The 27070-nt window shown below is 42.8% G+C and overlaps 1 protein-coding gene across 3 annotated transcripts in view; it reads left to right on the top strand.

Annotated features, from left to right (window-relative positions):
• VPS53 (VPS53 subunit of GARP complex) overlaps window positions 1-27070 on the top strand; it is a 140202-nt gene that overhangs the window by 31697 nt on the left and 81435 nt on the right. For 2 of the 3 annotated variants that reach the window (XM_036070925.2, XM_036070924.2), the window contains exons 5-11: window positions 3528-3614; window positions 7191-7306; window positions 9040-9159; window positions 19703-19781; window positions 22526-22669; window positions 23369-23511; window positions 26096-26237. In XM_036070925.2, the coding sequence (XP_035926818.1) occupies window positions 3528-3614; window positions 7191-7306; window positions 9040-9159; window positions 19703-19781; window positions 22526-22669; window positions 23369-23511; window positions 26096-26237 (831 nt within the window). The remainder of the gene's footprint in view (window positions 1-3527; window positions 3615-7190; window positions 7307-9039; window positions 9160-19702; window positions 19782-22525; window positions 22670-23368; window positions 23512-26095; window positions 26238-27070) is intronic. The other variant, XM_078068093.1, reaches the window with a different exon arrangement.

Genomic DNA, 27070 nt, shown 5'->3' with positions numbered 1-27070 from the left:
TCAGTATGGGAGGATTGCAAAACTGAATTATGTTGCTTGAAAGAAGGTCTTCAGTTGAAATGCTGGTACAGCCATAACTACTGTGGCTAACGTGTTTGTTGCCTGACTATCCTGAGAGTAAAGATGGAGCATGTGTGTGTACCGTGATTGATTTTAAAATTCAACTTAATAAACATGTATTGAGCACCTACTGTATTATTCTAGGTGCTGCCCTCAGTGCCAGTAAATCACAATGAATGAGATACGGTCCGTGCCTTTTAGGAATGTCATGGTCCAACCAAAAGACACATTCACAAAAAAATTATTATAAATGTTAAGTATGCATAAAGGATCAGAGGCACCCAGATGAATGGATTCCACTGTGTGCCGCGTGTTTATAGGAGAGGGTATTGGGAGGGAAGGGGAAGAAGTGGCATTTGAACTAGGCCATGGGAGACAACAAAGGTTTGCACACTATCAGTAGCTGTGTTGAACATTTTATTTTGAAATTTCACTCCTTTGGTTGTAAATGGACATTTGATATTTTATTCCTTTTTATCCTTTTAATTTTGTTAGAACTTGGTTTGTCATAATCTTAGGAAATCTGAAGTTGGGTGGGATGGTAGTAAGCAGCACTCGAGAATCTTGCTTGTATGCTGGTTTTGAGGAGGTGAATATTAGAAATGAAGAAGAGAATTCTTGGGGGGACGGGGAAGTGGAATGAGTGGACGAGGATTCGCTCCGGGAGTGGCTTAGGGTAGGAAGCGTCAGAGAGTGGGCAGGCCTCGTGGTCATGCTGAGAGGGAAAGGTATGGTCAAGGGGACATTCTATATGCATGTCTTTGTGTGTCTATGCAGAGATGCAGGCATGCATTTGCTTGGGTAGTCCTGAGCCCTGGAAATAAACCTAATACTTGTGCAGTTTTTTACACCTGTTATGTCATTGAATCTTCCCCAGAACCATGGAAGTAGGCGCCATTATCATCGCTTTGCAGATGAGGGAGCGGATACCCAGAGAGCGTGCACACAGAGTGAGACAGCAGAGGCGGGCCTCACTGCTGCCTGCTGGTTGGAAAATACAGGGCTTCCTCACACCACCACAGCTGTTTCGGGGGCCTGAATCCTAGAATGAGAAAGCAGGAGGGAAGGTTGCCGAGTGAGGCATCCTCTTGGGGCAGAATGGGATTGAGAGGAGCTGCTCAGTGCGACCCATTTCCATTCCACCTTGTCTTTCGATCGTTTCCTGCTTTTTCGGTAACATTTCCCAAGTTAGGAATTTTTGGATCTGTTAGCAATGCCAGCTGTTGTTCGAAGACCAGACTTTCTGGTGATTAAAATCCTGTGCCCAGGTGGCAGAAATCACAAGTATAAAATCTACTTTGCTCACAAACCTTTGTAGATACAAGTGAAGTGATCCAGCAGAGAAAACACACACTGACCTGTCCTGCCCCAGGAAGGGATGCAAGCCGCAGCTGGAATAGTGTACCCTCAGACTCGGCCACAATGGGCTCAAGGAACGGCTTCTCAGAGGACCTTCTGGACATGCATTTTATTTTATTTTATTTTATTATTTTTTTTTTAGAGATCTAATTTATTTATTTGACAGAGAGAGACACACAGCGAGAGAGGGAACATAAGCAGGGAGAATGGGAGAGGGAGAAGCAGACTTCCCGCGGAGCAGGGAGCCCGATGTGGGGCTCGATCTCAGGACCCTGGGATCATGACCTGAGCTGAAGGCAGACGCTTAACGACTGAGCCACCCAGGCGCCCCTGGACATGCATTTTAGAGGCCGTAACACAATCACGTGCAACAGCTCAGCGTGTGAAACTCCTGTTTGCGATTGAGCCACACACGGGGCAAGGAACTCCAACAGCAGCAAGGATTCCCAGTATCAGAAGAAGTGGACAGCCTGGGAAACCTACGAAGGAAAGGAAGACACAAGCCCTGCCTCCAGCAAGGAAGGAATTTGCCGCAGAGGAAGCCAGCCCAAGTTTGCTTTTTGGGGATGTTTTTAAAGTACAAAAGACGTATGAGTTCAGGATCTAGAGGCAGCTTTTTCATTGGGTACAGCTGAACGCAGAAGTCCAAATCATTCTGTCAGGGCTTCTGTCCTTCTCCCTTCGTCTCGGCTCTGCTTTCCTCTTCCTTCTGTGGGAAGCTCTCGGGGAGGCTGGCTGTTTCCCTGTGCAGGCTGAGAGGGCCACACACAGCTCTAGGCTTACACTGGCCTTATCATTACCTTCAGAGAGGGCTTGTGAGGCCCGGGTAGGACAGACCGCTCTTCAATCCAAAATCAATAAAGGGTGTTTGATGAAATGCAGAATGAGTTCTTCTGGCTGCCGCATCTTTTCTAAGTACATATGTCCTGCACGTGTGTGGTTTTAGCACCCTGACAGCTCCCCAAATACCGCTTCTCCTACTCACAGAAGCGATCGTGGCTTATCATACTTTTCATGTATGGCATCCATCTTCTAGGTTTTTCAGCAGAAACATTTGGCGCACTGTTAGCTTTAAGTGTCCCTTTCTAACTTCATGTCCTAGGTTTCCAAACAGGGTACTAGAAATGTCTTTAAGGTTTGCCACAGTCCTGGAATCCCCATGTACAATTGATTTGGTTGAAAGTACAGCCTTCTAGAACTTTCTAAATTCATAGTTTCTCCCAACTTGTAGCCACCTGTGTCTCTGTACAAGCTTTGACGGTTATCATGGATGTGTGCATGTACATACACATGCACAAAAAGGCACAAATGTGCATGTCTTGTTTATGTGTTATCAGTAACATGTAGTAATCCCTAAGGGAGGGAAGAATAAAATAAGACGAAATCAGAGAGGGAGACAAACCATAAGACACTCTTAACTATAAGAAATAAACTGAGGGGGACGCCTGGGTGGCTCAGTTGGTTAAGCAACTGCCTTCGGCTCAGGTCATGATCCTGGAGTCCCGGGATCGAGTCCCACATTGGGCTCCCTGCCCAGCAGGGGGTCTGCTTCTCCCTCTGACCCTCCTCCCTCTCATGCTCTCTGTCTCTCGTTCTCTCTCTCAAATAAATAAATAAAAATATTAAAAAAAAAAAAGAAATAAACTGAGGGTTGCTGGAGGGGAGGAAGGTGGGGAGATGGGGGTCACTGGGTGATGGGCATTAAGGAGGGCACATGATGTAATGAGCACTGGGTGTTATATGCAACTGATGAATCACTGAACTCTACATCTGAAAATAATAATACACTATATGTTAATTGAATTTAATAAATAAAATAATAACAAATAAAATGAAAATTTTTTTAAAAACATGTAATCCCTGAGATGGAAGGAGATCGTTTTTAAATTAAAACTTTATGATTCAGGTTGGCAAGAATCCTATGTATTTGCCTGTATCCAAATCCTAGAGTCTGTCTACTGCTTTGGCGCAGTAAAATTGTCTATGTAAGTACAGTGAATCAAGAGAGCTTTATGGTAGTTTTCTTCTGAAACTAGACTTGATTATTGTGTAGTGACTGGTACTGTCTTGTGTTGCTTCTTGTTTGTTCTGTTTTTCTCTTATTCTAGGCACTTGAAGAGGCCCAGAAAGCTATTCAGCAACTCTTTGGCAAAATCAAAGATATCAAAGACAAAGCAGAAAAATCAGAGCAAATGGTGAGTTTAGGTTTCTTCCTAACTTTTTTGCACTTGAAGAGGAAGTTAGGTTCTTGTCCAGTCATACTAATTACTGGGCTTTTTCTCCCACTCACTGCCAACCACAGCACCCACATCTCTAAAGCAAGCCCTGTGAGAACATTCCAGATCGATTCAAGAGGAACTGCTAGACATGCCGTGACTCACCATCCCTGCTGCCCTACATTTGCAGCCCTGTTTTTAAATAGGAAAAGTTTCCTTCTTCTTTCCCAAAAATAGTTTTCTAGTCATTTTGGATTCCTTTCTCTGGCATTTGTATATATTATGTATTTCTCAGTTAAGATATACGATATGTAACTTGGTATAGCGTGAAAACTGGTACAGGATCTGGGAGGGAGGATGTCTCCTGCCACAATACGTGCTTATGGTTTTGATTAAGTTTCCCCTTGACAGATTTGTGTTCCCCGGTGATGTACTCAGGAGGCCTCTCTGCTCACCGAGAATCCAGCCTCCCCCACTCCTACTCCATGGGAGGGAGGGGGGATTCACTATAAAACGTTAGCTCCTGTGCTCACATTCTGACCACGTAATGTCATGTCTCTGAACTGTCTCTGAATTCCAGTTTCTTCAACTGTAAGATAAGAACAATCACACCTGCCTTAAAGGATTGTTGAAGAATTAAATGTATGAGGGGCACTGAGCATAGTACTAGGCTTGTGACTGAAGTCATTACTAATGTCATTTTCCCCCCTACTACTTTTGGTTACAAAAACTCCCAAATCCTTACCGTCTTCTCGCCCTATATCCTCTTCTAATTTACTACAGGAACCGAGCTGATGTCACATTTCTGTGTATCTTGCAGCTCTCTTCAGTGGCCATTTGGCACGATAGGGAAGGATATGGAGTGGAGGGGGACGGGCAGCTTGACTGAGTAGTGGAGAGCATGACCTCTGCAGGCAGGCTGCCTGCGTTGGGATCCAGCCCCTCGAGCTGTGGCAAGTTATTGAACCCATCTGTGCCTTGGTTTCATCACTGTAAAATGGAGATAATAGTCTGGGTACATCATAGAATTGTGGGGATTAAATGAGATCGTGTGTGACAGCCACGGCCCCTGAGTAAGGATCGGTTGTTGCTGTTCTTACCGTTAGCGCTTCCTGTTCTTCCCAGGCAGGCAGTGTTATGGGCCTTAACTGCCAAATGAGGGGTCAAAGGAACAGAACCCTTTCATCAGAGGAAAAATACTAATATTTGTGCTTTGTCACAGAATTAAATAGTCTTTGAGGGGAGGCTGTATGTCATCAGAGAGGGATTTGGATTTGTGGTTCTTTCCCCAAAGATGCTCTGCCTCAGCACCATCCACAGGCCGTCGAACCGCGAGATGTTTTATTTTAAAGCAGTTTGCTCTCCTGGCTAGTGCTTTGCTAAAGGGAAGAAGAGGTAGGACTGAAGAGAGAACTGATAATTGTTGTACTCCTTCAATGTACCAAATACTATGCCATAGATATCCTTTATAAGTAATCTCATTTAGCTCTCACACCTGCTTCTCCCTCCCCCTGCTCATGCTTTCTCTCTCTTTCTCAAATAAATAAATAAAATCATTTTTAAAAAAAGATTTATTTATTTGAGAGAAAGACCACGAGCAGGGGGGAGGGGCAGAGGGAGAGGGAGAAACAGTCTCCCCGCTGAGCAGGGAGCCTGATGCAGGGCTCGATCCCAGGACCCTGGGATCATGACCTGAGCCAAAGGCAGGTGCTTAACTGACTGAGACACCGAGGTGCCCCTATGATTACTCATCTTATAAGTGAGGAAACTGAGACTCAGGCTAAGTAGCTTATTCTAGGACAAAGTTGGTGAGTGGAAGAGCTGAGATTCAACCCTAGAGCTGCCTAACTCCAAAACCTGCCATGTCATGTTCTGTCATTTTTTGGCTGCCCCTGGCTAACAGTTAAGGTACATTAACTATGGGTATCCTATTTGTATAATGATCTCTGTGACTTTGACCTGAGCATCCTTTGCATGAGCTCGGTTTGTCTAGGGAAGCACAGGATATGTGATGGGGAGACGGGAGGTACTGGGAATGGAGAGACCAGTCACTTCTGGTGCAGAGCTCCAGGGAGGGCCTGAAGGATGAGTAGGAAGGGACAGTTTTTGTGATGAGGCACAGGAAGAATATTCAGGATTTAGTGGCTGACTAATGATGTAGGAATGAGTAGAGTCACAGATGACTCTGACTTTTCATGCAATAGTTAAAGACTCCTGATGTTAGCACTGGAGCTAAGGAAGCTCATAAGAGGTGCAGGGATTTTTCTGTAGAGAAGAGGGTGATGATTTCAGTGTTGGAAGTGGGTTATCAGATTCTAGAACCAAACTCCTGTACTAGTTCACTGTACCACTCCTGATCTTGTTTTTCCCTAAGCTCAGTTATTCCGTGAAGAAGTTCTTAACCTATTCCCACCCCCCTACCCCCACCCCCAGGGAATAGAAATAGAGATACTTTGATGGCCTGAGAATTACAGGGAGAGTGGGCTTGATGGGGTATTCCCCGTGAGAGAGACTTTTACTGCCCAGATCGGGTCAGGTTAGCAGGTTTGTGGGTGTGGAACGAAGCTGTGAGGGTCATAATCTTTACTTTATGGGTTCACCCGGGGTGATCAGACTCTGAAAAATCAGATCATGTGAACTTAACTCACCACCAAGTTTTTCACTTTTAATGGGAGATAGGTCTTTCCAGTGACTAGAATATTTGTGCCTAGTGTCCAGGGCACTCCCTTCCTTCCAGGTATCAAAGAACCCGGGAAACCAAATTGCTCTTCAGAAAGTTTCTTGGTCAACATGAACTCAGGCAGTTCAGTGGAACATTCTACCTAGATGTTAGTAAAGTTGGAGAATTGTTCCCACTTCATTACTGAATGTGCTTTTCTAGTGACTGAAATATACTTGTATTCCAGGTACAGAGTTTATTTCTCTTGGATCTACTGGGTCAACACTGTCTGAATTTTACTTCCCCCATTATCTTCTTGCTCCTGATGACTTCACCTCTCCTCTGTGACAGTACATGTTAGGCATATGTTATGTTATTTTAGTCTTCTTGAGATTTGAGAGCAAGTCTTTCTTTGCTGTCGATCGGGCAGTAAACCCTAGTTCCATGAATAAAGATCGGTTCAACAGAATTAGCCGACTAATACTGTCCATTTTGTGTCGAACCTGGTAGCCCCCCTATCAGAAGGCATACTTTTCTGACCTTGTTCAAGAGGAGATGTGCCAAACTTGGCTCCTGGACCCTATAAGCTCCATACTAAATTGCTTTTTGGATCACTCCATTTGGGGTGAAAAATAAAGTTCATTTTGTTCTCATAGTTGAAGATTTTGTACCCCTGGGTAAAGCCTTCTGAAGAAATGCCAGATGAGATTTAAATGGACTGATTGGAAGGTATTTTGATTTTATACATGATGAGAATGTATGTATTTTCTCCAGGAGCTAACCTGAGGGTTTTTTCCTTGTTTCATTTGCCTTATTTTCTTGTGGAGCTACTTGCAAATGGATTTACATCTTTCTTAACCTTCTTCCTTTTTCTCCTGTGGTTTTTCACTACTTAGGTTAAAGAAATCACCCGCGATATTAAGCAGCTAGATCATGCCAAACGCCACCTGACCACCTCAATCACAACGCTGAACCACCTGCACATGTTAGCAGGTGGCGTGGATTCCCTCGAGTAAGCAGCGTCAGCTTTCTCTTTGTAGTCCACAGGAAGTGAATGTGCCATGTAAAGAAAATGGCATCATAGGTATTTTACTCCTCAGCCAGGGAAGGCTCACTGTCCTGCCCCACCTTCTGCAAATTGGTCTCAAGTGTTTAGTTACATTTGGCTTTGTGCCCTCTGGTGTTCAAAATGTAACAAACACCTGAAAGTTTGAAGTGAGTTGCAAGTGAGTGTGGAAGGGACCCAGATAGCATGTGGAGGATGATTCATGATTCCAAGAATATGGCTCATTTAAATGTGGTAGGTGTCTACCATTAAGGCCAGCAAGGTCATTCAGGACCATAATCTCTCCCTATAGCCCCTGCCTTGGCAAGTCTTCCTACTTGTGTTGGGCTGAGTTGCAGTGCTGTTGGATGTTCTGTATAGAAATAGGGCTTTAAAAAAGAGAGAGAGAGAGAAAGCAAGCAAGAAAATAAAGAAAAAAAGAAAGTCTTGATTTATCATTCATCCCACTTTTTTTTCAACCCACTTTTTCAAAAACTGTAGCATCCTGTTTGGTTTATAGAGGAGCTGTAGGGAATGATGCATGAGGACGTTAGAAGTAGTATTAAAAGGAAGAGCTGGTTATTTACCACAAGAAGCAATCCAAACGCCTCTTTTACTAGCAAGATTCTGACACGGCTGAGAATTCCCCCTGCCCCAGCTTCAGTAGAGTCTCATATGTAGACAGAGAAAGAACATCTTCATAGAAATTTAGATGCAGCATCTGAAGCTGGGAGGAGGACAGGGTCAGACCCTTCCTGGTCTCTCCGGGCATTGTATGAGCTCCAGCAAACCCTGGTCTGTCCTCCTGCGAGTAGTGATCAGAGATAGGAGCCAGCCAGTGGGAGGCTAGAAGAGCAGTTTCCTTGTTCCTTGCTCCAGATGCTCCAGATGTCCCTTGCCACCAGACTATCAGACCAGGCTGCAGTAGCACCCGGACACATTGGTTTGAACTTGGTACTGTCTTCATAAATGGCTTTTTTTTTTTTTAATGCCTCTTAAGGGAAGTCGTATATTACACATTTAATTTAAAAGTCCAACCCTAATAAAAAATTTAGATCTAATAATTTGACCTTCCTTGTGTGTGTAACTGTTGCTTTTTTTAGTATCCTTTTATTTAAGCTTCATTAACCTTAGTAATAGGGAAAGTAGACATATCTGGGAGAGTTGCTTAATATTGGCTTAAAACCTCCAGATTTGAGTTAACATATAAATGCCTATAAATGCCCTTTGTTGTATCGTGGGAAGATGTGTTTGGTTTGCCCATATGCTGTAATCCTCAGACAGTAACATTCCTATCCCTATTTTCTGTCAAAAGTCTGCTAATCCCATAGTACCCAACCCAAATCCATAGTCTTCCCACATTCCCTACCCCCACCCAATGAGAATCCATCACCCACACATTCTTTTGTACCTCCCATAGCACATAATGTGTGTTTCTGTTTAGAACTCAGTTTATCCCACTTGGTATCAGATGTGTGCTTGGCTCTGTCTCTCTTACTGAGCGATGTTACTTTGACAATTTTGGCTAGGTCTTTTTTTTTTTTTAACCTCTAGTGTGCAAGCCCATATATACTCAGTGCTCAGTAAATGGTTACCACATCGAGTTGAAGTCTGTTTTGTAGCCCAGAGTAGGTTTTTCCACATCTGTATCTTGTGTCCTTTGTGTTTTTCTAGATTCTCAGCTTCTTATTTCCTTGCAGAGCCATGACCAGGCGAAGACAGTATGGAGAAGTTGCTAACCTTCTTCAGGGTGTGATGAATGTTCTGGAGCACTTCCACAAGTATATGGGAATTCCACAGATCCGGCAGCTTTCTGAAAGGTAAAAGGTCATTGGAGAAGACAGTCTTCTGCTTTGGGAAAAGATGGCGCTAGGATGCGCTTCAGCACTTAGCTCAGTATGTTCACTGCAGAATCTTCTTGTAAGAAGGACCCTCAGATGTCATCTGATGTAACTCTGTGGGGTATAGATGTCTGTTCCACCCCTTTCCAGCTCCCTACCATATCTTCTAAAGCAATCTCTGTCAGATAGTTGCTGGCCTGGCATCACTGGAGGGGCAGCTGGTGAGTTAAGGGTTGTCCACATTTGTGAGGGAAACTGTTCCTGTTGTCTGTTTCCTTATAACAGGCCACCACCACACTTAGTAAGGCTTATAACAAGAGGTGTTTCACTCATGTAATTTAACCTGCCTCGGCAGGAACAGCTCACCTTTGCTCCATGCAGCATCGGCTAGGGTGGGTCAGGAGGGGCCTGAGGGATCCATGGCTCACTCTCATGGCTGGCACGTTGGTGCTTGTTGTCCACTGGGAGCTCAGCTGAGTTGTCTTCCATGGGCTGCTTGGTCTTCCTCACGGTGAGGTGGCTGGGTCCCAAGAGTGAGCCTCCCAAGAGAACTAGGCCTTGGAAGTCACATAGTGTCACTCCCGTCATCACAAGGCAGCCAGGATTAGAGAGGAAGGAACGTAGTCTCTCCCACCCCTTCAGTGGGAGGAATGTCAAAGTCCCATTGACGAAAAAAGCATGTGGGTGTGGCTGTTTTTGGAAAGTCTCATTTGCCACTAGAACTTAAGATAAGACAAAACGATGACTTAGCCTCTTCTTCCTACCTCTGTCGACTTTCAATCCCAGATTCAGCGTCATAGAAAGAAAGCCTGATGCTTAGAAGGAAGATGAAGATTTTAAAGGAGAATAAGAGGGGAGTGAATTCAGTGTCTTTTCTATTAGAAATAGCAGCAGAGAGAATACTGAGGTGGCAGAGATGATCAAAATTGACGAATCCTGACCTTTCTTGAACAAAGAAGAGACAAAGGGGCTGGCCCTTAACAGCATTTCTGTCTTCTTAATCAGGCCTGATTACTACAGGCCTCTTTTTCCTTAAGTTTCTGTATTTTTAATCATGTAAGTAATTATGTAAGTAATAGAGGTATACATTTTCTTTATTTTAAAAAAAGTCAAATATACAGATGGAACTGAAGTCCCCTTTAGTTCTCCCTGAGATCCTAGTGCTACAGGCAGTGACGGTAGTGACCGTTACCAATTTAATGTGGATTCCTCTCGATTTTTATCTGTGATTTACAGAAATCTGTAGTTTCAGTTTGTGGTTTTGGTTTGTTTGGTTTTAAGTAAATGGTTTCACACCATATGCTTCATTCTGAAACTTTTTGGTTTTAACCTCGCGATGTATTTTAGAGATTTTTCCACATTGATATGTACAGACCTACCTCATTCTTTTTATTATTTTTTAAGTTTTTTTAATTTTATTTTTTTAAGATTTTATTTATTTATTTTTGCGAGAGAGGAGTGCACACCGTGTGAGAGAGCGCACAAGGGGGGGGAGGGGCAGAGGGAAAGGTAGACTCCCCACTGAGGAGGGAGCCCGATGCAGGACTCGATCCAGGACCCTGGGATCATGACCTGAGCCAAAGGCAGATGCTTAACCGACTGAGCCACCCAGGCGCCCTACCTTGTTTTTTTTAATTGATGCCTGGAATTCCGTAGTATAACATACCACAGATTATTTAACCATTTTCATATCACTAGATTGTTTGCTTCTGATTTTTAAAAGCTATCCCTTTTCGCACATCTATAAATACTTCCCTAAGATAGATTCTGGGTCATGGGTAAAGTGCAATTAAAATTTTAATAACCACTGCCCATTTGCCCTCGCAAGAGGCTTTATCTGTTTTATAGTACCATCTGCACAGTATGTGAGTACCCACTTCCCCGTACCTTCAGCAATGCTTTATATTGTCAGTTTTCCTTTTTTATTTAACTGGTGGATGAAAAATAGCATCGTGTTCCTTTCATTTCCATTTCCCTGGTGACTACTGAGACTAGTTTTCTTTTGATTATTGGCCGTTTGCATTTCTACTGAAATGCCTGTTTATAATCGCCTTTTTGTCTATTGAGTTATTTATTCCTTTCTTATTGCTTCTATATATTCTGGACGTTAACACGTTGTCAGAGCTGGTAGATCTCGCCTGTAAAACCATCTGGGTGTGTTACCTCTCTTAAAGGCAGATCTTTGACTCTCACTACGATTTCTTCCATGGTAATTAATTGGTCTCAGGTTTCTTCTTTTTTTTTCTTTTGTTTAAATTGTGTTAATATATACATAAAATTTACCATGTTAATAATTTTCAAGTGTGCAACTCAATGGCATTAAGTATATTCACAATATTATACGACCATCACCACTTCTATTTCTAAAACTTTTTCATTACCCTAAACAGAAACTCTTACCCATTAAAGAATAACTCCCATTACCTCCTTTCCCACCTCTGGGAACCTGTGTTCTATTTTATGTTTCTGTGATTTGGCTAGTGTAGGTACCTCATATAAATGGAATCATACAATATTTGTTCTTCTCTGTCTGGCTTATTTTACTTAGTACAATATTTCAAGGTTCATCCATGTTGTAGAATGTATCAGAATTTCATTCCTTTTTAATGCTGAATATTTCATTGTGTATATACACACACACACATGCACACACATACACATACTACATTTTGTTCATCCATTATGGACACACAGATTGCTTCTACCATTGGCTGTTGTGTGATAGACTAAGCAAATCTATTGTCTGGCATTTCTTGTTGCCTGTTAAAAATCTGGTCAATATGGGATGCCTGGGTGGCTCATCGGTTAAGCGTCTGCCTTCAGCTTGGGTCATGATCCCGGGGTCCTGGGATTGAGTCCCGCATCAGGCTCCTTGCTCAGTGGGGAGCCTGCTTCTCCCTTTGCTGCTCCCCCTGTTTGTGCTCTCTCTCTCTCTGACAAATAAACAAATAAAATCTTTAAAAAAAATCTGGGGACGCCTGGGTGGCTCAGTCGGTTAAGCGTCTGCCTTCAGCTCAGGTCATGATCCCAGGGTCCTGGGATCGAGTCCCGCATCGGGCTCCCTGCTCAGCGGGAAGCCTGCTTCTCCCTCTCCCACTCCGCCTGCTTGTGTTCCCTCTCTCGCTGTCTCTCTCTCTCTCTCTCTGTGTCAAATAAAAAAAAAAAATTGGTCAATCTGATTCTTACTCCTTTATAAGATAATCTATTTTCATTTGATTTTTATTTTGCCCTGGAAGCATTTGAGATTGGGGAAAGGGGCTGGTCAGGAATTTTGCTAGGATATAGATCTCTTGTCCTTTATGTTGCTCTGTACTTACCATATCTTCAATCTGAAGGCTCATGAATTTCTTAAGTTCTGAGAAATCGTTTTCTTCTGTTTCTGTGAGTAATTTCTATGCTTTGTTCTCTGTGCTCTCTCTTTGTGGAATTCCTATTACGTGAATATTGGAACTTCTAGATCTGCCATCTATCTTTCTTTCCTTCCTTTCTTTCTTTCTTTCAGGAGGAAGAGGGGGTGAGGCAGAGGGAGAGGGCGAGAGAGAATCTTAAGCAGGCTCCATGCCCAGCGCAGAGCCCAACATGGGGCTTGATCTCACAACCCTGAGATCATGACTTGAGCCAAAATCAAGACTTGGACGCTTAACTGACTAAGCCACCCAGGTGCCCCTGCTGCCATATTTCTTAATTTTTCCTTCATACTTTGCATCTCCCCCCCCCGCCCCCCCTTCCCGCTTTTTAGGCTGAATTCCTCAACTCAGTCTTACTGTTCTAATATATTCTCCAGTTGTGCCCATTCTGCTGTTTGGCCCAACTGTTGACTTTGTATTTCAGCAATCCAACTTTAATCTTCAGGATCTCTAGTTGATTCTTTTTTCACAGGCACGATATCCTCTTAAATCTCTCAGGGAATATAGATTATATGCATTTTATTATTTATTTATTTGTTTGTTTTTAAAGATTTTATTTACTTTTAGAGGGGAGAGAGAGCAGGAAGAGGAGCAGAGAGGAGGAGGGAGAAGAATAAGCAGACTGCACTGAGCGTGGGGCCAGCTCGGGGCTCAATCCCATGACTCTGAGATCGTGACCTGAGCTGAAATCAAGTGTCGGCCACTCAACCGACTGAGCCACCCAGGCCCACAGATTATATGTATTTTAAAGCTCTGATTTGCCTGTTCTGTTTCTTTGTCCTCTGGTAGGACGTCTTCGGTTTGTTGAACATGGTGACTCTTTCTTGGCATTAGCATTCCTCCAGTGTTTGGTGATTTCTAGCTGAAAGCTCATTTTTGACTTTGAGATTCTCTGTCATCCTGATCAGGGATGCTCTTTTATTGCCGTCTGCTGGTGAGGGAGAGGGGTGTACGTGCTGCTCAGCTAAGGGCCACAGATAGCTCTTCTTAGGTGAGCTGGGCTGGAGCTGGAGGGGCTGCCAGGTGGGTGTGCCAGTGGCTGATCTTCTGGGCTTGGGGCTCCCTGATCTGCCTGGTTGGTGTCAGCCCTCTGGCCACTGCGGGGGTTCTCAGACCCATACACATTTCTTGACCTGAGCGTTCAAGGCAGGGATGCAGACCTGGACACCAGTCTTGTGATTACTCATCTTGCAAGAGCCCAAATACCCTGCTGGCATTTACTTCAGGGCCCCTCCTGCTCTTGGTATCCACTACCGTCATGTCTTTCATTTTTGAAAAGCAGTTTTCAGCAGTGGTTTCCTTCTTCAATCCTGTGCTACCAGGCAGTCCTGAGTTTCTAGCGTGCCACTTCTTTTCTTGCCTGGTTCTGGATTTTTATTAAAACCTTTTTATTATTTCTAAGGATCTGGGGCAGGAAGGGGAGATTGCAACATGTGCTCAGTGTGCCATCTTATAGTGGAAATGCCAGAGAGCTATTAGAGAATGTAAGAACAGAGCTTGGCAGAATACTAGGGAAATCACCACCCTTTCCCCCATCCTTCCTAACTCCTTCACACTTAGAGCTGGCCGATCGCCATATCACACTGGGGGCATGATGTAGCCAAGGGGGCAGACAAACAGAGCCTTATGAGCTGCCAGAAAGAAGGAAGCTTGGTTGGAGAAGGCAGACTTATTCTCAGGGGACGGAGGAGGAGAAGGGAAGGCACTATCACCTCCCCTTACCCTTGTGACAATCCAGAGTTGATCTTTTTTCCCATTCACTTATTCTTTCCTTCATTTACCTAATAGATATATACTATGGACTTTCTGTGTCCTAGGGCCCATACTGGGGTACTGAAGGTACAAAGTAAGAAATACATACTCTCTGCCCTCAAGGAGTTCACCATTGTTGTGTGGAGAAGAGAGACACTAGTAGAAAACTTTAGTATAGCATAGATCCAACAAAACTGGTAGATGCTGTACAAGCAATAGCAGGATCTCAGAAGAGGAACTAAAAGACTCAGCCTTCAGGGGCTGAGGGCAGGGGTCACAGAAGAATTCAGTTTTCATCTGATCTTAAAAGAATAGTTAGGATCTTTCCAGCAAGACAAGAAAAGAGGAGGAAAAATAGGAGAGAGAGAACATCATGGTACTTTGGGAGACACCGGAATGTGAAAGTCTGCATAGATAGGGTCACATTTTATATACCTTGCGAAAGAGTCTGTTCTTTATTTTGTGGACAGTGAAAGATCTTAAGCAGAGAGGGGCATGATCTCATTTGTGCTTTGTAAAAGTCTTATGGACTGTATGTATAGAGGACTGGAGATTGAGACTATGTTCTAGACCAGAAAAGATAAGAACCTTACCAAGACAATGACCATGAGGTCAAGGAGATCTGTGGAGGAGTTGGTTTTCAATCCGTTGTGTTGGATGGGCATTGTTGGATGGCAGGAATATGGCAGAACTGAATTCTATTTCTAAAAAGGCAATGTAAGGACAAATAAGAGGATGTACTCTTTTAGGACTCTTTCAAAGAGGCGGTTTTATAAATTTGAAGGAACTTTGTGATCACTGTTGTAAGACATTTCTCCTTAAAATGAGAAAATCTAACATTCTAGCAATATATTTCGGTGCTCTGAACATTCATTATCATGTAGGATTGCTGCAAATAGGAGGACTTACTTTCCTTTTCGTTCGTTTAACAACTTCTCTTTGCAAAAATTTTGTGTAGGTTAATACAGAGTAAATATGTGCTATTAAGTAACACTAAAAACAACACAAGAGAAGAAATCTCTGGTTTTCAGTGCCTGACTACAATTGTTTTTCAAGAGGTACTAAAAGTTTGAGGAAAGTCCAGATTTCTTATTTTTAGCATCTTTTCTGGTGAATTCTCCTCCCTTATGTTTGCATAGTGATGGTAGAACCATCTGGAAATGATAGAAATAGCTGTTTGTTGGGGGCAGGGGAGAAGGCAGCAGAGTTCCACTCTATGAATTGCTTTAGTTTCTCCAATTTAATAGCTTGCTGTCTATAAATCGTAGAAGTCACATGAAAGGTTGTGCTCTGAAATTTTTGCCTGTACATTTGAAATATGAAGTTCATGGATTTTGATTTGAATATAGCTATTTCTTCCAACTACCCTTCTGGAAAATGCTTAAATGTTAATGTAGCATTGAGGGAAAGACTTTTTTCTTTAATATCATCTTTACATTTCAGAGCCTCCTGGCTTAAGAATATCCATGAAAGCAAATGTCTCTGGTAATCAGTCAATATTTCCTGAGAAAGAGTGGAAGATTCTTGCATTCTCTTGAAACCCATAAAACTCTTGAGCTAAAAAATATTTTTCAGGGCTATAGCTAACCTCTTAGGTGTGAGAGATACTTGGCAGGTTGGTGGGGGCGGGGGCTGTTGCATGGTGTAGCAATGAAAGAAATTAGAGAATGAAAAGGCCCGACTAGCTGTGTGACTTTGACAAGTTCTTTCTGAAAGAACTTCAGTTTCAAAAGCATAAGGGTTGTACTTCATTGTCCCACTGTATCATGCTTAAGATTCTGGATTCGGATTCTTTATAGAGCCTATCTGTTTGAAAATAGAGCGTCTGACTAATCTAACTAATTAGCCGTTCTGTCCAGTACAAACTATATGTATTTGGGAGGTCAGTTTATTGTGAGGAGCTGAGGGCGTTTCCCTTGAGGCATTCACAAGGTCATGGAAGCATCAGGATTACTTTATCTACAGATGTCTAAATAATTTTCATAATTTGCTATATCCTTCTGCTGCCACCCATTGTGCAAACTGATAACACATTTAGGAAAGGCCACCTTTGTTTTGTGGTTTTATTTATTTATTTATTTGTCAGAAAGAGAGAGAGAGCACAAGCAGCGGGAGCTGCAGGCAGAGAGAGAAACAGGCTCCCCGCTGAGCAGGGAGCCCAATGTGGGACTCGATCCCAAGACCCCAGTATCATGACCTGAGCTGAAGGCAGACGCTTAACCGACTGAGCCACCCAGGCGTCCCAGGAAAGGTCACCTTAGAACAACCTTTTGTCAAATGGCATGGAGGATGCTAGAAGTCATTGGTTGACTTCCTTTCTGAGCAGCACAGTGACTCCTTTGTTTTCCTAAGTGTGATCGACACAGAGTTGTCACCATCTAAATGGACTGAGCTTATTTGGATACCGGGAGGAATTTTTATTTATTCTCCATTAGTTGTAGATAAATTTCTTAGTCATTCTTATGGAAATTATGGTAGATCAACTCTTCTGCTAACAGAGTCTCAGTTGGTCCCATCTCTTTACAATAGGAACTTACTTTTCCTTGTTAGAAGAGGAAGGAGTTTGGGGCGCCTGGGTGGCTCAGTCGGTTAAGCGACTGCCTTCGGCTCAGGTCATGATCCTGGAGTCCCTGGATCGAGTCCCGCATCGGGCTCCCTGCTCGGCAGGGAGTCTGCTTCTCCCTCTGACCCTACCCCTCTCATGTGCTTGCTCTCTCATTCTCTCTCTCTCAAATAAATAAATAAAAAAAATCTTTAAAAAAAAAAAAAAGAAGAGGAAGGAGTTTGGCTGAAGATGTTCTTTTAGTGTTGACTTCTTTCTAGGATCCTGTTTAGGCAACTGATGGTAAAGACTACTATTCACATCTCACCCTGAAAATGCATGGAGTCATGGTTGGGGTTTATAGTTGTTGTCATTAATATCAGTATGGGAAATGGTTGCTCTTTCATCTGAGTCACTGATGGACACTTGGAAAACTATGCTTGGAAACGTTTATATTCCGAAGCCCACTCTTCTGCTCCAACAGTAGTTATCCCTCCAGCTTACAGTCGCCTGTGAAGGTGTCTGCTGTTGCCAGCTAGCTGTAAAGGTGGGTGCTGGGGAATAAGCAGTCCCAGAGAGGAGAATGAGGGGCATCCAGCCCAGGCCTGCATGGGCATGTACTCTCTTACTTCACAAATCTTCTTAGTTGTGGCCTTACGTAAGGGAAATGACTTACTTACACATGGCTCACTGGTGGCACAGCTAAGTCTAGACTGTCTCAAGACGTGACTTTGAAAATGGATTGAAGAAGATGGCAAGGGGATCTGCAAATCACACTCTGGTACTTCCCCTGTCTTCTGTACTCTGGAAATGCCAAGCCTTACCATAGGCTCTGGTTGTCTTTTCAGGCACCCTGGTAAGAATATAGAGTTAGGGAATGAGGGGGGAGGGTGTAAGAGGCAGAGGTGGGACCTTCATACCACCAAGACGGAATGTCCCTGATGGGGGCATAGAACTTCCCCTCCAGGAATTGTCCCTGTGGCTTAGGGAGGAAGTGGTGCTCTCTTTGTGCTGCCAAGAGGCAAGTAGAAACAGAGGGGCTGGAGGCTCTGGAAGCTCTGTCTTGTGACCTGGCACCAGGGGAGGCTGTCTGCCTGGCCCGTTATGTGGAGTCACAAGACCTCCGAGGTACAGTTTTACAAAAGCATGTTCTCCTCTCCTGTCAGAGCTCACACTCAGGGCACACTTCCCATTGTCCATTCCGCAACTCTAGGTGGATGGCCCTGGTTGTGATCTGGGGGCTACTCCAGTAATAGCCTTATCTCTGTCACTGAGTGACTAAAGAGGCTGCAAACCCACCTGTAAGAGTGGTTTTAAAAGTTTTGAAGATAGTGGAAAAACCCTGGAAAGTATTATAACTATGCCACAGAAGAAAACAGATTGTTCGGGGTCCTGCCTATCCCCTCATTAAAAAAAAAAAAATTTTCTCAGTAGGTTGCCAGCCACTGCTGAATAGCCAAAGAAATTGTGCTTTTGAGCTGTTCGCTATTTCTAGAAACTTTAAAGTTAGTTCCAAAGTAACAGGGTGGAGACCAAAAAAGGAAGAACACTATTTTATGGTGCTTTTAGCAAAGGTAAAATATTTGCCTCAGGCTCAGGGCAGTCAGCTCTGTGGGAATGGCTGGTACGAGGCGTCCGGCTCGTGGCAGCTGGGGGAGGACCTGATCATTGCAGGTGGTGCTGACACGCACAATTCCTTTCTCACGCCCCAGCTCCTCTCGTTTCAGCCGACAAATATTTCTTGAGCGCCTGGTAGACATGCAAACTGCCAGGTTAAGTACTGACCTCCCCTTTCGAGCTCATTTTTGTTGTTAGCCAGCCTTCTGAGTGAACTTCAGTCTTCATTCAGTGGCCTTCACTCCCAAGTAACAGCTCATGTTATCTTTCAGGTCTTTTTCTTTTTACTTTAGAAAACATTGTTTTTGTTCATTTTTTTTTTTAAGATTTTATTTATTTATTTGTCAGAGAGAGAGCACAAGGACAGGGAGTGGCAGGCAGAGGGAGAAGGAGAAGCAGGCTCCCCGCCGAGCAAGGAACCTGATACGGGACTTGATCCCAGGACTCTGGGATCACGACCCGAGCCAAAGGCAGATGCTTAACTGACTGAGCCACCCAGGCGTCCCTCCTTTTGTTCATTTGTTGTTGTTTTAAGATTTTATTTATTTATTTATTTATTTATTTATTTATTTATTTGAGAAAGAGAGAAAGCAGGAGGGAGAGGGAGAGAGAATCTGAAGCAGACTCCCTGCTGGGTGCAGAGCCCAACTCAGGGCTCGATCCCACTACCTGAGCCAAAACGGAGTCTGAGGCTTAACCGACTGAGCCACCCAGGTGCCCCTCCTCTTGTTCATTTGTTAAAACTTATGATCCTGATGTTGACTTCCAGGTTGAAAAAGCAACATCTCTGAGGCAGTATGGAGCCCTCCTGATTCCGGACTCCAAGGAGCAGGGGCGCAGCTATAGCAGTAATCCAACATGGATTTCTGTTGGATTGGGCATTTTTATATAGCATTTTCCCACAGCATAACTACCCCCTGATGACACCTTGCAAAGATGAACATACATTCCCTTACACCAGGTGAGGGTTGGCCTAGAAAAACTGGGATATAGAAAATCCATTATGAGAATAAATCAGATGCCTGGGTCCTGGTCATAAATCTGCTACTAACTAGTATGTGACCTCTCTTATCTAGCCACCACTCGCCACTCCCCGGACGATCTCTAAGACTTCAGCAGTTCTGAGCCTGATCAGTCTTTGCATAATTACTTATGGATATATGAAAATTACACCAGGCAATGACATGTTCTCTTTTCCCTACAGAGTGAAAGCTGCCCAGACTGAGTTAGGACAGCAAATCCTCGCTGATTTTGAAGAAGCATTTCCTTCCCAGGGCACCAAGGTATTGTTTTCCCTCCAGTCTTAGACATTATCACCATTCTTGCCTAATTCACACTCTCTACCGTTACCATTCCAAAAGTATCTGCTGGCAGCTGTAAGTCTGTTTGCTAGAGGTTCGGGGTAATGAGACCTCCTTGATTTTAAATATCCCAAAGCAATGTTGGTTCTTCATCTGTGTTCTTCCAGCATCAAAGAGTGAGGATTTATTTTGGTTTAATTTAATATGTGTCAAACCTAATATCTCATCTGCCCAGCAAATTCCTTTTTTCTCATGGCTGTGTTAAAAAAAATTTTTTTTTCAAGCCGCAATGTTTTTTAGAATCGTTACATAACTTATTGGTTTCAGTTTGGTGAAAAGACAGCTGGGAGGAGCATCCACAGGCTTATGTAACTCTCAGAGTGACACAGTTAGGAGACTCACTTTTAATGATCAGAATCCTGTTCTTTGGGATTAATCCCTTTAGCTCTTGCTGGTGGTGTGGCTGTTTGTGTTGTGTCTGCGAAGGCCATGGTATTTCGCTTGTGAGCTATGGTTACACTTCTCCCATAACAAGCTTTGCCTCACTTGGCTGTCACTGCGCTTGGGTAACTGCTTTTAGCTCTATCTTTCAAACTGTAGCAGATGTAATCTTAATGCTTTGCATGTGTCGGGGAGAGAAGAACCTTCAGAAGCTTTTTTTCTCTATTATTTGAGCTATTTCGAGAGAAGGAATTATTCAACACAGAAATGAACCAAAGCACACACAGGCAAGCAGCGTTCCTCACTGCACTTGGTGGGTGGAGATGGGGATATATGTTCATTTACTGAGCCAAGGAACGTTTCCTGGACCTGCTCTTTAATTCAATAACTGGAAATATCTTAATCATTTTTCTTTGTGCTCCATAAAAGAAACTTAGGAAGTAGGTGGGGGTAGCTGCCCCAGCTTTGTAGATTACTTCCTATAGGAAACCTGCTCTTGATTTGTTTTTTGTTGTTGTTGTTGTTAAAGATTTTATTTATTTATTTGACGGAGACACAGCGAGAGAGGGAACACAAGCAGGGGGAGTGGGAGAGGGAGAAGCAGGCCTCCCACTGAGCAGGGAGCCCGATGCGGGGCCCGATCCCAGGACCCGAGCCGAAGGCAGGCGCCCAATGACTGAGCCACCCAGGCGCCCCCCTGCTCTTGATTTTAATGTCTGCATATATTATGGCTGCCTTCTAGTAATCAGATATTTTATTTGTAAGACATGTTCCTTTCAGGACTTTATGTTCCTTATTCATTTGATATCACTGTGGGGAATGGATATTGGAAAGCCATTCTGTAAAAAGGGATTGCAAGATATTCACAAATTATAAACACCAGACTGTTCTGAGCCCAGGGTCTGCTTTACTATACTCTGGTATCTAGCCCAGTTTCAAGAAGTTTCAGAAAGATATGAATGAAGCCCAGCTTTATTGTTTAGAAGAAACTAATCATGACCTACTTTATGTCTTTTTCTCAGATCCCACCAAGCAGATGAAGTTAAAATTGTTTTCTTTAACAACTTACTTCCTTTTTCTGTAGCTGGGTAACTTAATCTTTTTTTTTTTAAGTTTTCTATTCTCCTTTTCAGTGACTATGGACTTTTCTTAAAGGCCTTGTGTGCTATTCCTATTTCACAAATAGAAATCAAGACATTAAAATTGTACAAGGTAACCTACTAAGTCCTTTTTAAATGAAAATATCTGAATCCATGAGCCCGTCGGTTTCAGCTTCTGTGACTTCTCTATCAGATCAAACACTTTCATCCAGAAGCAAGAGGTGAGCAGTCAGAGTGCTCAGCAGATGACATAACAGCATTCAGCACAGAGTGAGTCAGCATCTTAACAATTTAGCTCTCAGGCAGCTTAGTAACACTTCTAAAACTCTTGAACTTCAGTCGAGACAGATATAGTATTGGACAGAGAATCATAAAGATTTGGAAGAACATTAATCATCACCTCATTGAAGTTCATTTTTTTTTCATTTATTTTTCAGATGAGTTTCAATAACTGCGCCAAAGCTACACAGCTATTTAGCCAAGCCAAGAGTAGATTCCAGGTGTTCTTTTTGCTCTAGTCCACTCAGCCAACCATGTTCATTCAGTGAGTTACTATAAAGAAAAGTTCGGCAAGACTGGATTGCCCTCAGTAATAACAAAGGCCTTCCCATCGTGATTTATCAATATGACCTCTCAATAGCCTTCTACTGCCTTTCAGATCAGGGGACTGATATCATAATATTTTACCTCTGGCTACCTGCGTGGGTAGTTGATTGTCAACAAAACAGGTCTGGCAGTTTGGAACCTCGTTTTAGATTTTAAATGCCACTGCACTGTTTGGCACAAATACGGCACTTTAAGAACAGGAATCTGAGGTTAGAATCAGGGGAAAGTGGCACGTGTGGAGTGAGACTGGTGTCCTTCTGAATTGTATGGCTCTTCACCAAGGTGATTTCAGTTTTTGTATTCAGAAAGCAAAATTTCCTATTGCTGACCCTGTTTTCAAAATGTCTCCTTGCTGATTCACAGAGTAGCTTTTATATTGGGTACTGCGGACTAGCTTAGTAATTCTTGCATCGAGTAACAAGTAACTAAAATATCCATCCACAGCAAAAGAATAAGTGTCAGGGCAGTGGAGGTAATAATAACTTCAAGAGAGGAACAAGAAGTAACAGCTGTCAGAGGCCGTGAGATTTAAAGATTGTTTCTGGCTCTTGAACTGGTGTGTGTTGTTTGTTTTACCAGAGGCCAGGAGGACCCAGCAATGTCCTACGAGATGCATGTCTGGTTGCTAATATTTTGGATCCCAGAATCAAACAGGAAATCATCAAAAAGTTTATTAAACAGCATCTGTCAGAATATCTAGTACTTTTTCAAGAAAACCAAGATGTAAGTATTGACCAAATGAAATCAATGTTACATTTGAATTTTACTGAAAATTAAATGCCCTCAAGTCTACTGATTCATATTTTAGTAGTATTACTGCCTTAAAATGTTGATGGTTGAACTGTGACTTTAGGGGCTGACTGTACAGTTCAGTGGTTCTTAACCATTTTGAGGTCACTGACCCTTTGGAGAAAATAATGGGAGCTACAGATCCTCTCCCCAGAAAAATGTACCTATGCATAAAACTTTGCATATACAGTTTCAGGAAATTTACAGATCCCTGAAGTCTAATCGTAGACCCAAGTTAAGATCCTCTGGATCAAGTGAAAAAGTAGCCTATATTCTTTAAAACTGTGAGAAATAGGGGTGCCTGGGTGGCTCAAGAGCGAGACTCTTGATTTTGGCTCAGGTCATGATCTCGGCGTTGTGAGATCCGTCGGGCTCCGCTCTGGGTGTGGAGCCTGCTTGGGATTCTCTCTCTCCCTCTGAAAGAAAGAGAGAAAGGGAGGGAAGGAAGGAAGGAAGGAAGGAAGGAGAAATAAAGCAAAATTGTGAGAAAGTAAGAAAAAGAAAAATGAAATAAAATTGTGAGAAAGAAAGAGATTGGTTGTGTTTTTCTTGGTTCTGTGTTTTTGTTTATTTCCTTAAACTGTGAACACTACTTCTGAGCACTGGGTGGATTTTGTTCCCTACCTTCCTAAGGTTGCCTGGCTGGACAAAATCGACAGACGCTATGCCTGGATAAAACGCCAGCTTGTGGACTATGAGGAGAAATATGGTCGTATGTTTCCACGTGAGTGGTACATGACCGAGAGGATTGCAGTAGAATTTTGCCATGTCACAAGGTAGATTCCAGCTCTACTGGTTTTATTGTTAATTGAAATCGGTTGGTTGAAATCAATCCCATGGTCTCTAGGGGTTCCATCTTGTCTTGTGGATTGGGTACCACTTCCACTTTTTTTTATTGTTGTTTGAGAGTCATCATTTTAATGAGAACTTCTTCACCCGTGCTGGACTCTCTCCCTTTAGAAGACCCTTTTCCTGTTGAAAGTCAGATTTTATTAACCCAAAACCAACCCCTAAACTCCAGCTGCAGCTGTATTCCAACTTCTCCAACTTCAGAGTTCCAAACCTAGAAGAGAGGACATGTATGTGGAGGAAGAGTAAAAACTTCTAGGAAAAAAGTGAAAAAGGGTACACGAGAGTCCTGGGCTAGTAGCCTATAGTCAAAGCACTTTTTTTTTCTGAAGAGTAATATATATAAAACACAGCAGCTTCATCTGCTCCTGTCTTTGCTCTAAGACTTTCCTGTAGCTTGACCCTTGCCTTGAACAGCCTGCCTTCTGGACTTAACCTAGTCAAGGCTCATCCACCAGATATCCCTGTTATTCAACACCCCACATGTTCTCCTGCTATTACGTATATCAGTATACAGTGTATATATCTATTATCGTTTGCTTCTCTGACTTGCTACATACATTGTTCCATAGGGACAGGGGTAGTTCTACTTCAGTGACAGTCAGGAAATATCTGCTGAACAAATTTCCTGCCCCTAATGCAGTGTATTTGTAGTCTTTGGATAGTTAATAATATCGGCATCTGAATGTTCTAAGCATCTAAAGACCTCCTGTCATTCATCCTGTCTCTGCAGTTTCATGAATGTAGCCCAAGGCCAGACAGTCCATTTATATTGAAGAGATAAAACGCAAGGTTAGATCGGTGTGTCCATGACAAAGCTAAAGCTAGAGTCAAATTTTTTTTATTTTTTACTTGCAGCTGTACCACAATAGTGGTAGTAACTGGGTTTTATTAGTTATCTGGGGCCTTCCTTTTTTTTTTTTAAATTTTTAAAAAATTTATCAATGAGACAGAGGGAGCATAAGCAGGAGGAGGGGCAGAGGGAGAGAGAGATAAGCAGGCTCCCCGCTGAGTGGGGAGCCCATCGTGGGGCTTGATCCCTGGAGCCTGAGATCAAAGTCCGATGCTTAACTGGCTGAGCCACCCAGACACCCCAGTTATCTATGCCCTTCTCACAGTGCACAATTATATTAACTCCAGGCTAATTCTTCAAAAAAGTCCCATGTCTAAGCATAACTCAGCCACCTTAGAATAATTCATGGTATGCATCTTTCTTAAAATCAGAGAATATAATGAAGTTGTATGCTTTAAACACACGGGGGGTGGATTTCTTAAGGGATATTGGCTGTTGGCTTCACTTTTTTTTTTTAATAGACTTTATATTTTAGAGTAATTTTAGGATCATAGCAAAATTGAGAGGGAGATACAGAGTTTTCCCCTACACTCGTGCCCCCACACATGCATGGCCCCCCTACCATCAGCATCCCCCACCAAAATGTACATTTGTCACAATTGATGAACATGCATCAACAGACGATTATCACCCAGAGTCCACAGTTTACATTAGAGTTCACTCCTGGTCTTGTACATTCTGTGTGGCTGTTGTTCTCAGAAGCACATTTGCTACCATAGGTTTAGATGACCTTTAAATGTTGATTCAAGGACAGTTGTGCTTGTCACGTTCGAAGTCCTGATTAGCAAAGAAAGCAAATTCCTTGAGAAATTGATAACTAATTCTCTTTAGCCTACAGTTCAGTGACTTGCAAACTAATCTGTGAATACTGCAGTCTGCAGGAGACTGGGAGTCTGCTGAAGCCACAAATCTGCCCTCGTTGTGTCGGCCAATGGCTGTGTTGTGGCTGTTCCTGCCAAGCTTTCATTGCTGGAATTTTGGCTAAAATCCTACAGATACATAATTTCCAAAGAATCGCAGAGGCTCTTTGTTTGGTTTTGCCATTTCTTTGTATGGGAAGATAACCATGGCTCAGTACTTCCTAAGAGCTCTCAGGTCACTGGTCCCTCACAGCTCCCATTCTGAAGCACAACACTTGCGTGGTACGTAAGCTTCGCAGGCACTACCCACCTGAGCACGTACATGTCACTTTTCACATGGGGGTTCTCATCTCTCACATGTATTTCCGGGGTTCCTGCTCTCTGGTTGAAGAGATGGTGATTGAGCTCTTTGGAAGAGGGGGCTTTGTAATTTAGTAGTTAATGACTTATGATGGTACATAAAATATATGCATTTTTATAAAATACTGAGTGTTTTAGATATATATTATTAACAAATTACGGAAAAGTTGAAAGATCTAAAAATAGTAGTGACCATGTAAACAAATTGATCTCTCCTTAATCCTTAATTTTTTTTTTTTTGACTAGTGGATAATTTCACCTTCAAATTCTTAATTAGAGTATGTATTTCTATTCTCAAAACAGTAAACTTGGTAACAGATCTCAGGATTTGAAATGACCACATAATTTTTTTTTTATATATATAAGCTAAAACCGTTTACTTTATCCTATCTTGAACAGTTTTTTTTTTGACAACATTCTTACCTCTTTATTTTGAAGGACAGAACTTGCCAAGATTATGCGTACCAGAGCTAAGGAAATTGAAGTGAAATTGCTTCTTTTTGCTATTCAAAGAACGACTAACTTTGAAGGGTTTCTTGCCAAACGCTTCTCCGGGTGCACCCTGACAGATGGAACTCTGGTAGGACCTTCCTGAGGGAGGCTGGAACATGAAATCAGGGGGTCGGGGGGTTGGGCTTCAGTTCAGTCTTTCCTAGTTTGGTGGTTCCATCCAGTGGCTCGAGTGCTCAGTCCCTCATTCCAGGGATTTCACTAAATTACGTGAATGGTGATGCAGAGTACTCTATGGATTTAGTGTTTTCTCTTATGCAGTATTTCAAGTTTTTAGAACATCCTGTCATTTATCTGAGTAGTGGCCCCATTTTACAGACTGGTAATTTTGTGAGTGAGAGTACGTGGAGAAGCAAAGAATTATTTTTTCATTTTATTCTGGTATTTTGTTTGAATTTTTCTTTTTCTCTTTCTTTTTTTTTGAAGATTTTATTATTTGACAGAGACACAGTGAGAGAGGGAACACAAGCAGGGGGAGTGGGAGAGGGAGAGGCTCCCGCGGAGCAGGGAGCCCGATGCAGGGCTCTGGGACCATGACCTGAGCCGAAGGCAGGCACTTAACGACTGAGCCACCCAGGCGCCCTTGAATTTTTCTTACACAAATGCATTTACATAGTTTTTTAAAAATACTTTTTGTATTTACGTGCTTTAATAAAGTCATTTTTCAGTTTTTTTAAAATGAGGGAAATGAGCCAAAACTGACTGTTTAAAGAATTCTAATGTGGAATCCACACAGAATAATAGCTAACATTTTTTGAACATCCTCTGTGTGTCCCACACTGTGCTAGGTGCGTTTACCTGCGCTTGGTCACTTTGCTTCATCAGCTATAGGAGGGAGGTGTTATATTCATTTCAAACTTAACAGTGGTCGCACAGCTAATATGTAAATGCAGAAAAACAGCT

This window comes from Halichoerus grypus, chromosome 2 (genome assembly GCF_964656455.1).
Source record: "Halichoerus grypus chromosome 2, mHalGry1.hap1.1, whole genome shotgun sequence".
Classification (NCBI taxonomy): Eukaryota; Metazoa; Chordata; class Mammalia; order Carnivora; family Phocidae; genus Halichoerus; species Halichoerus grypus.
The sequence above is the reverse complement of the archived record's forward strand: the minus strand, read 5'-3'. Positions and strand labels throughout refer to the sequence as shown.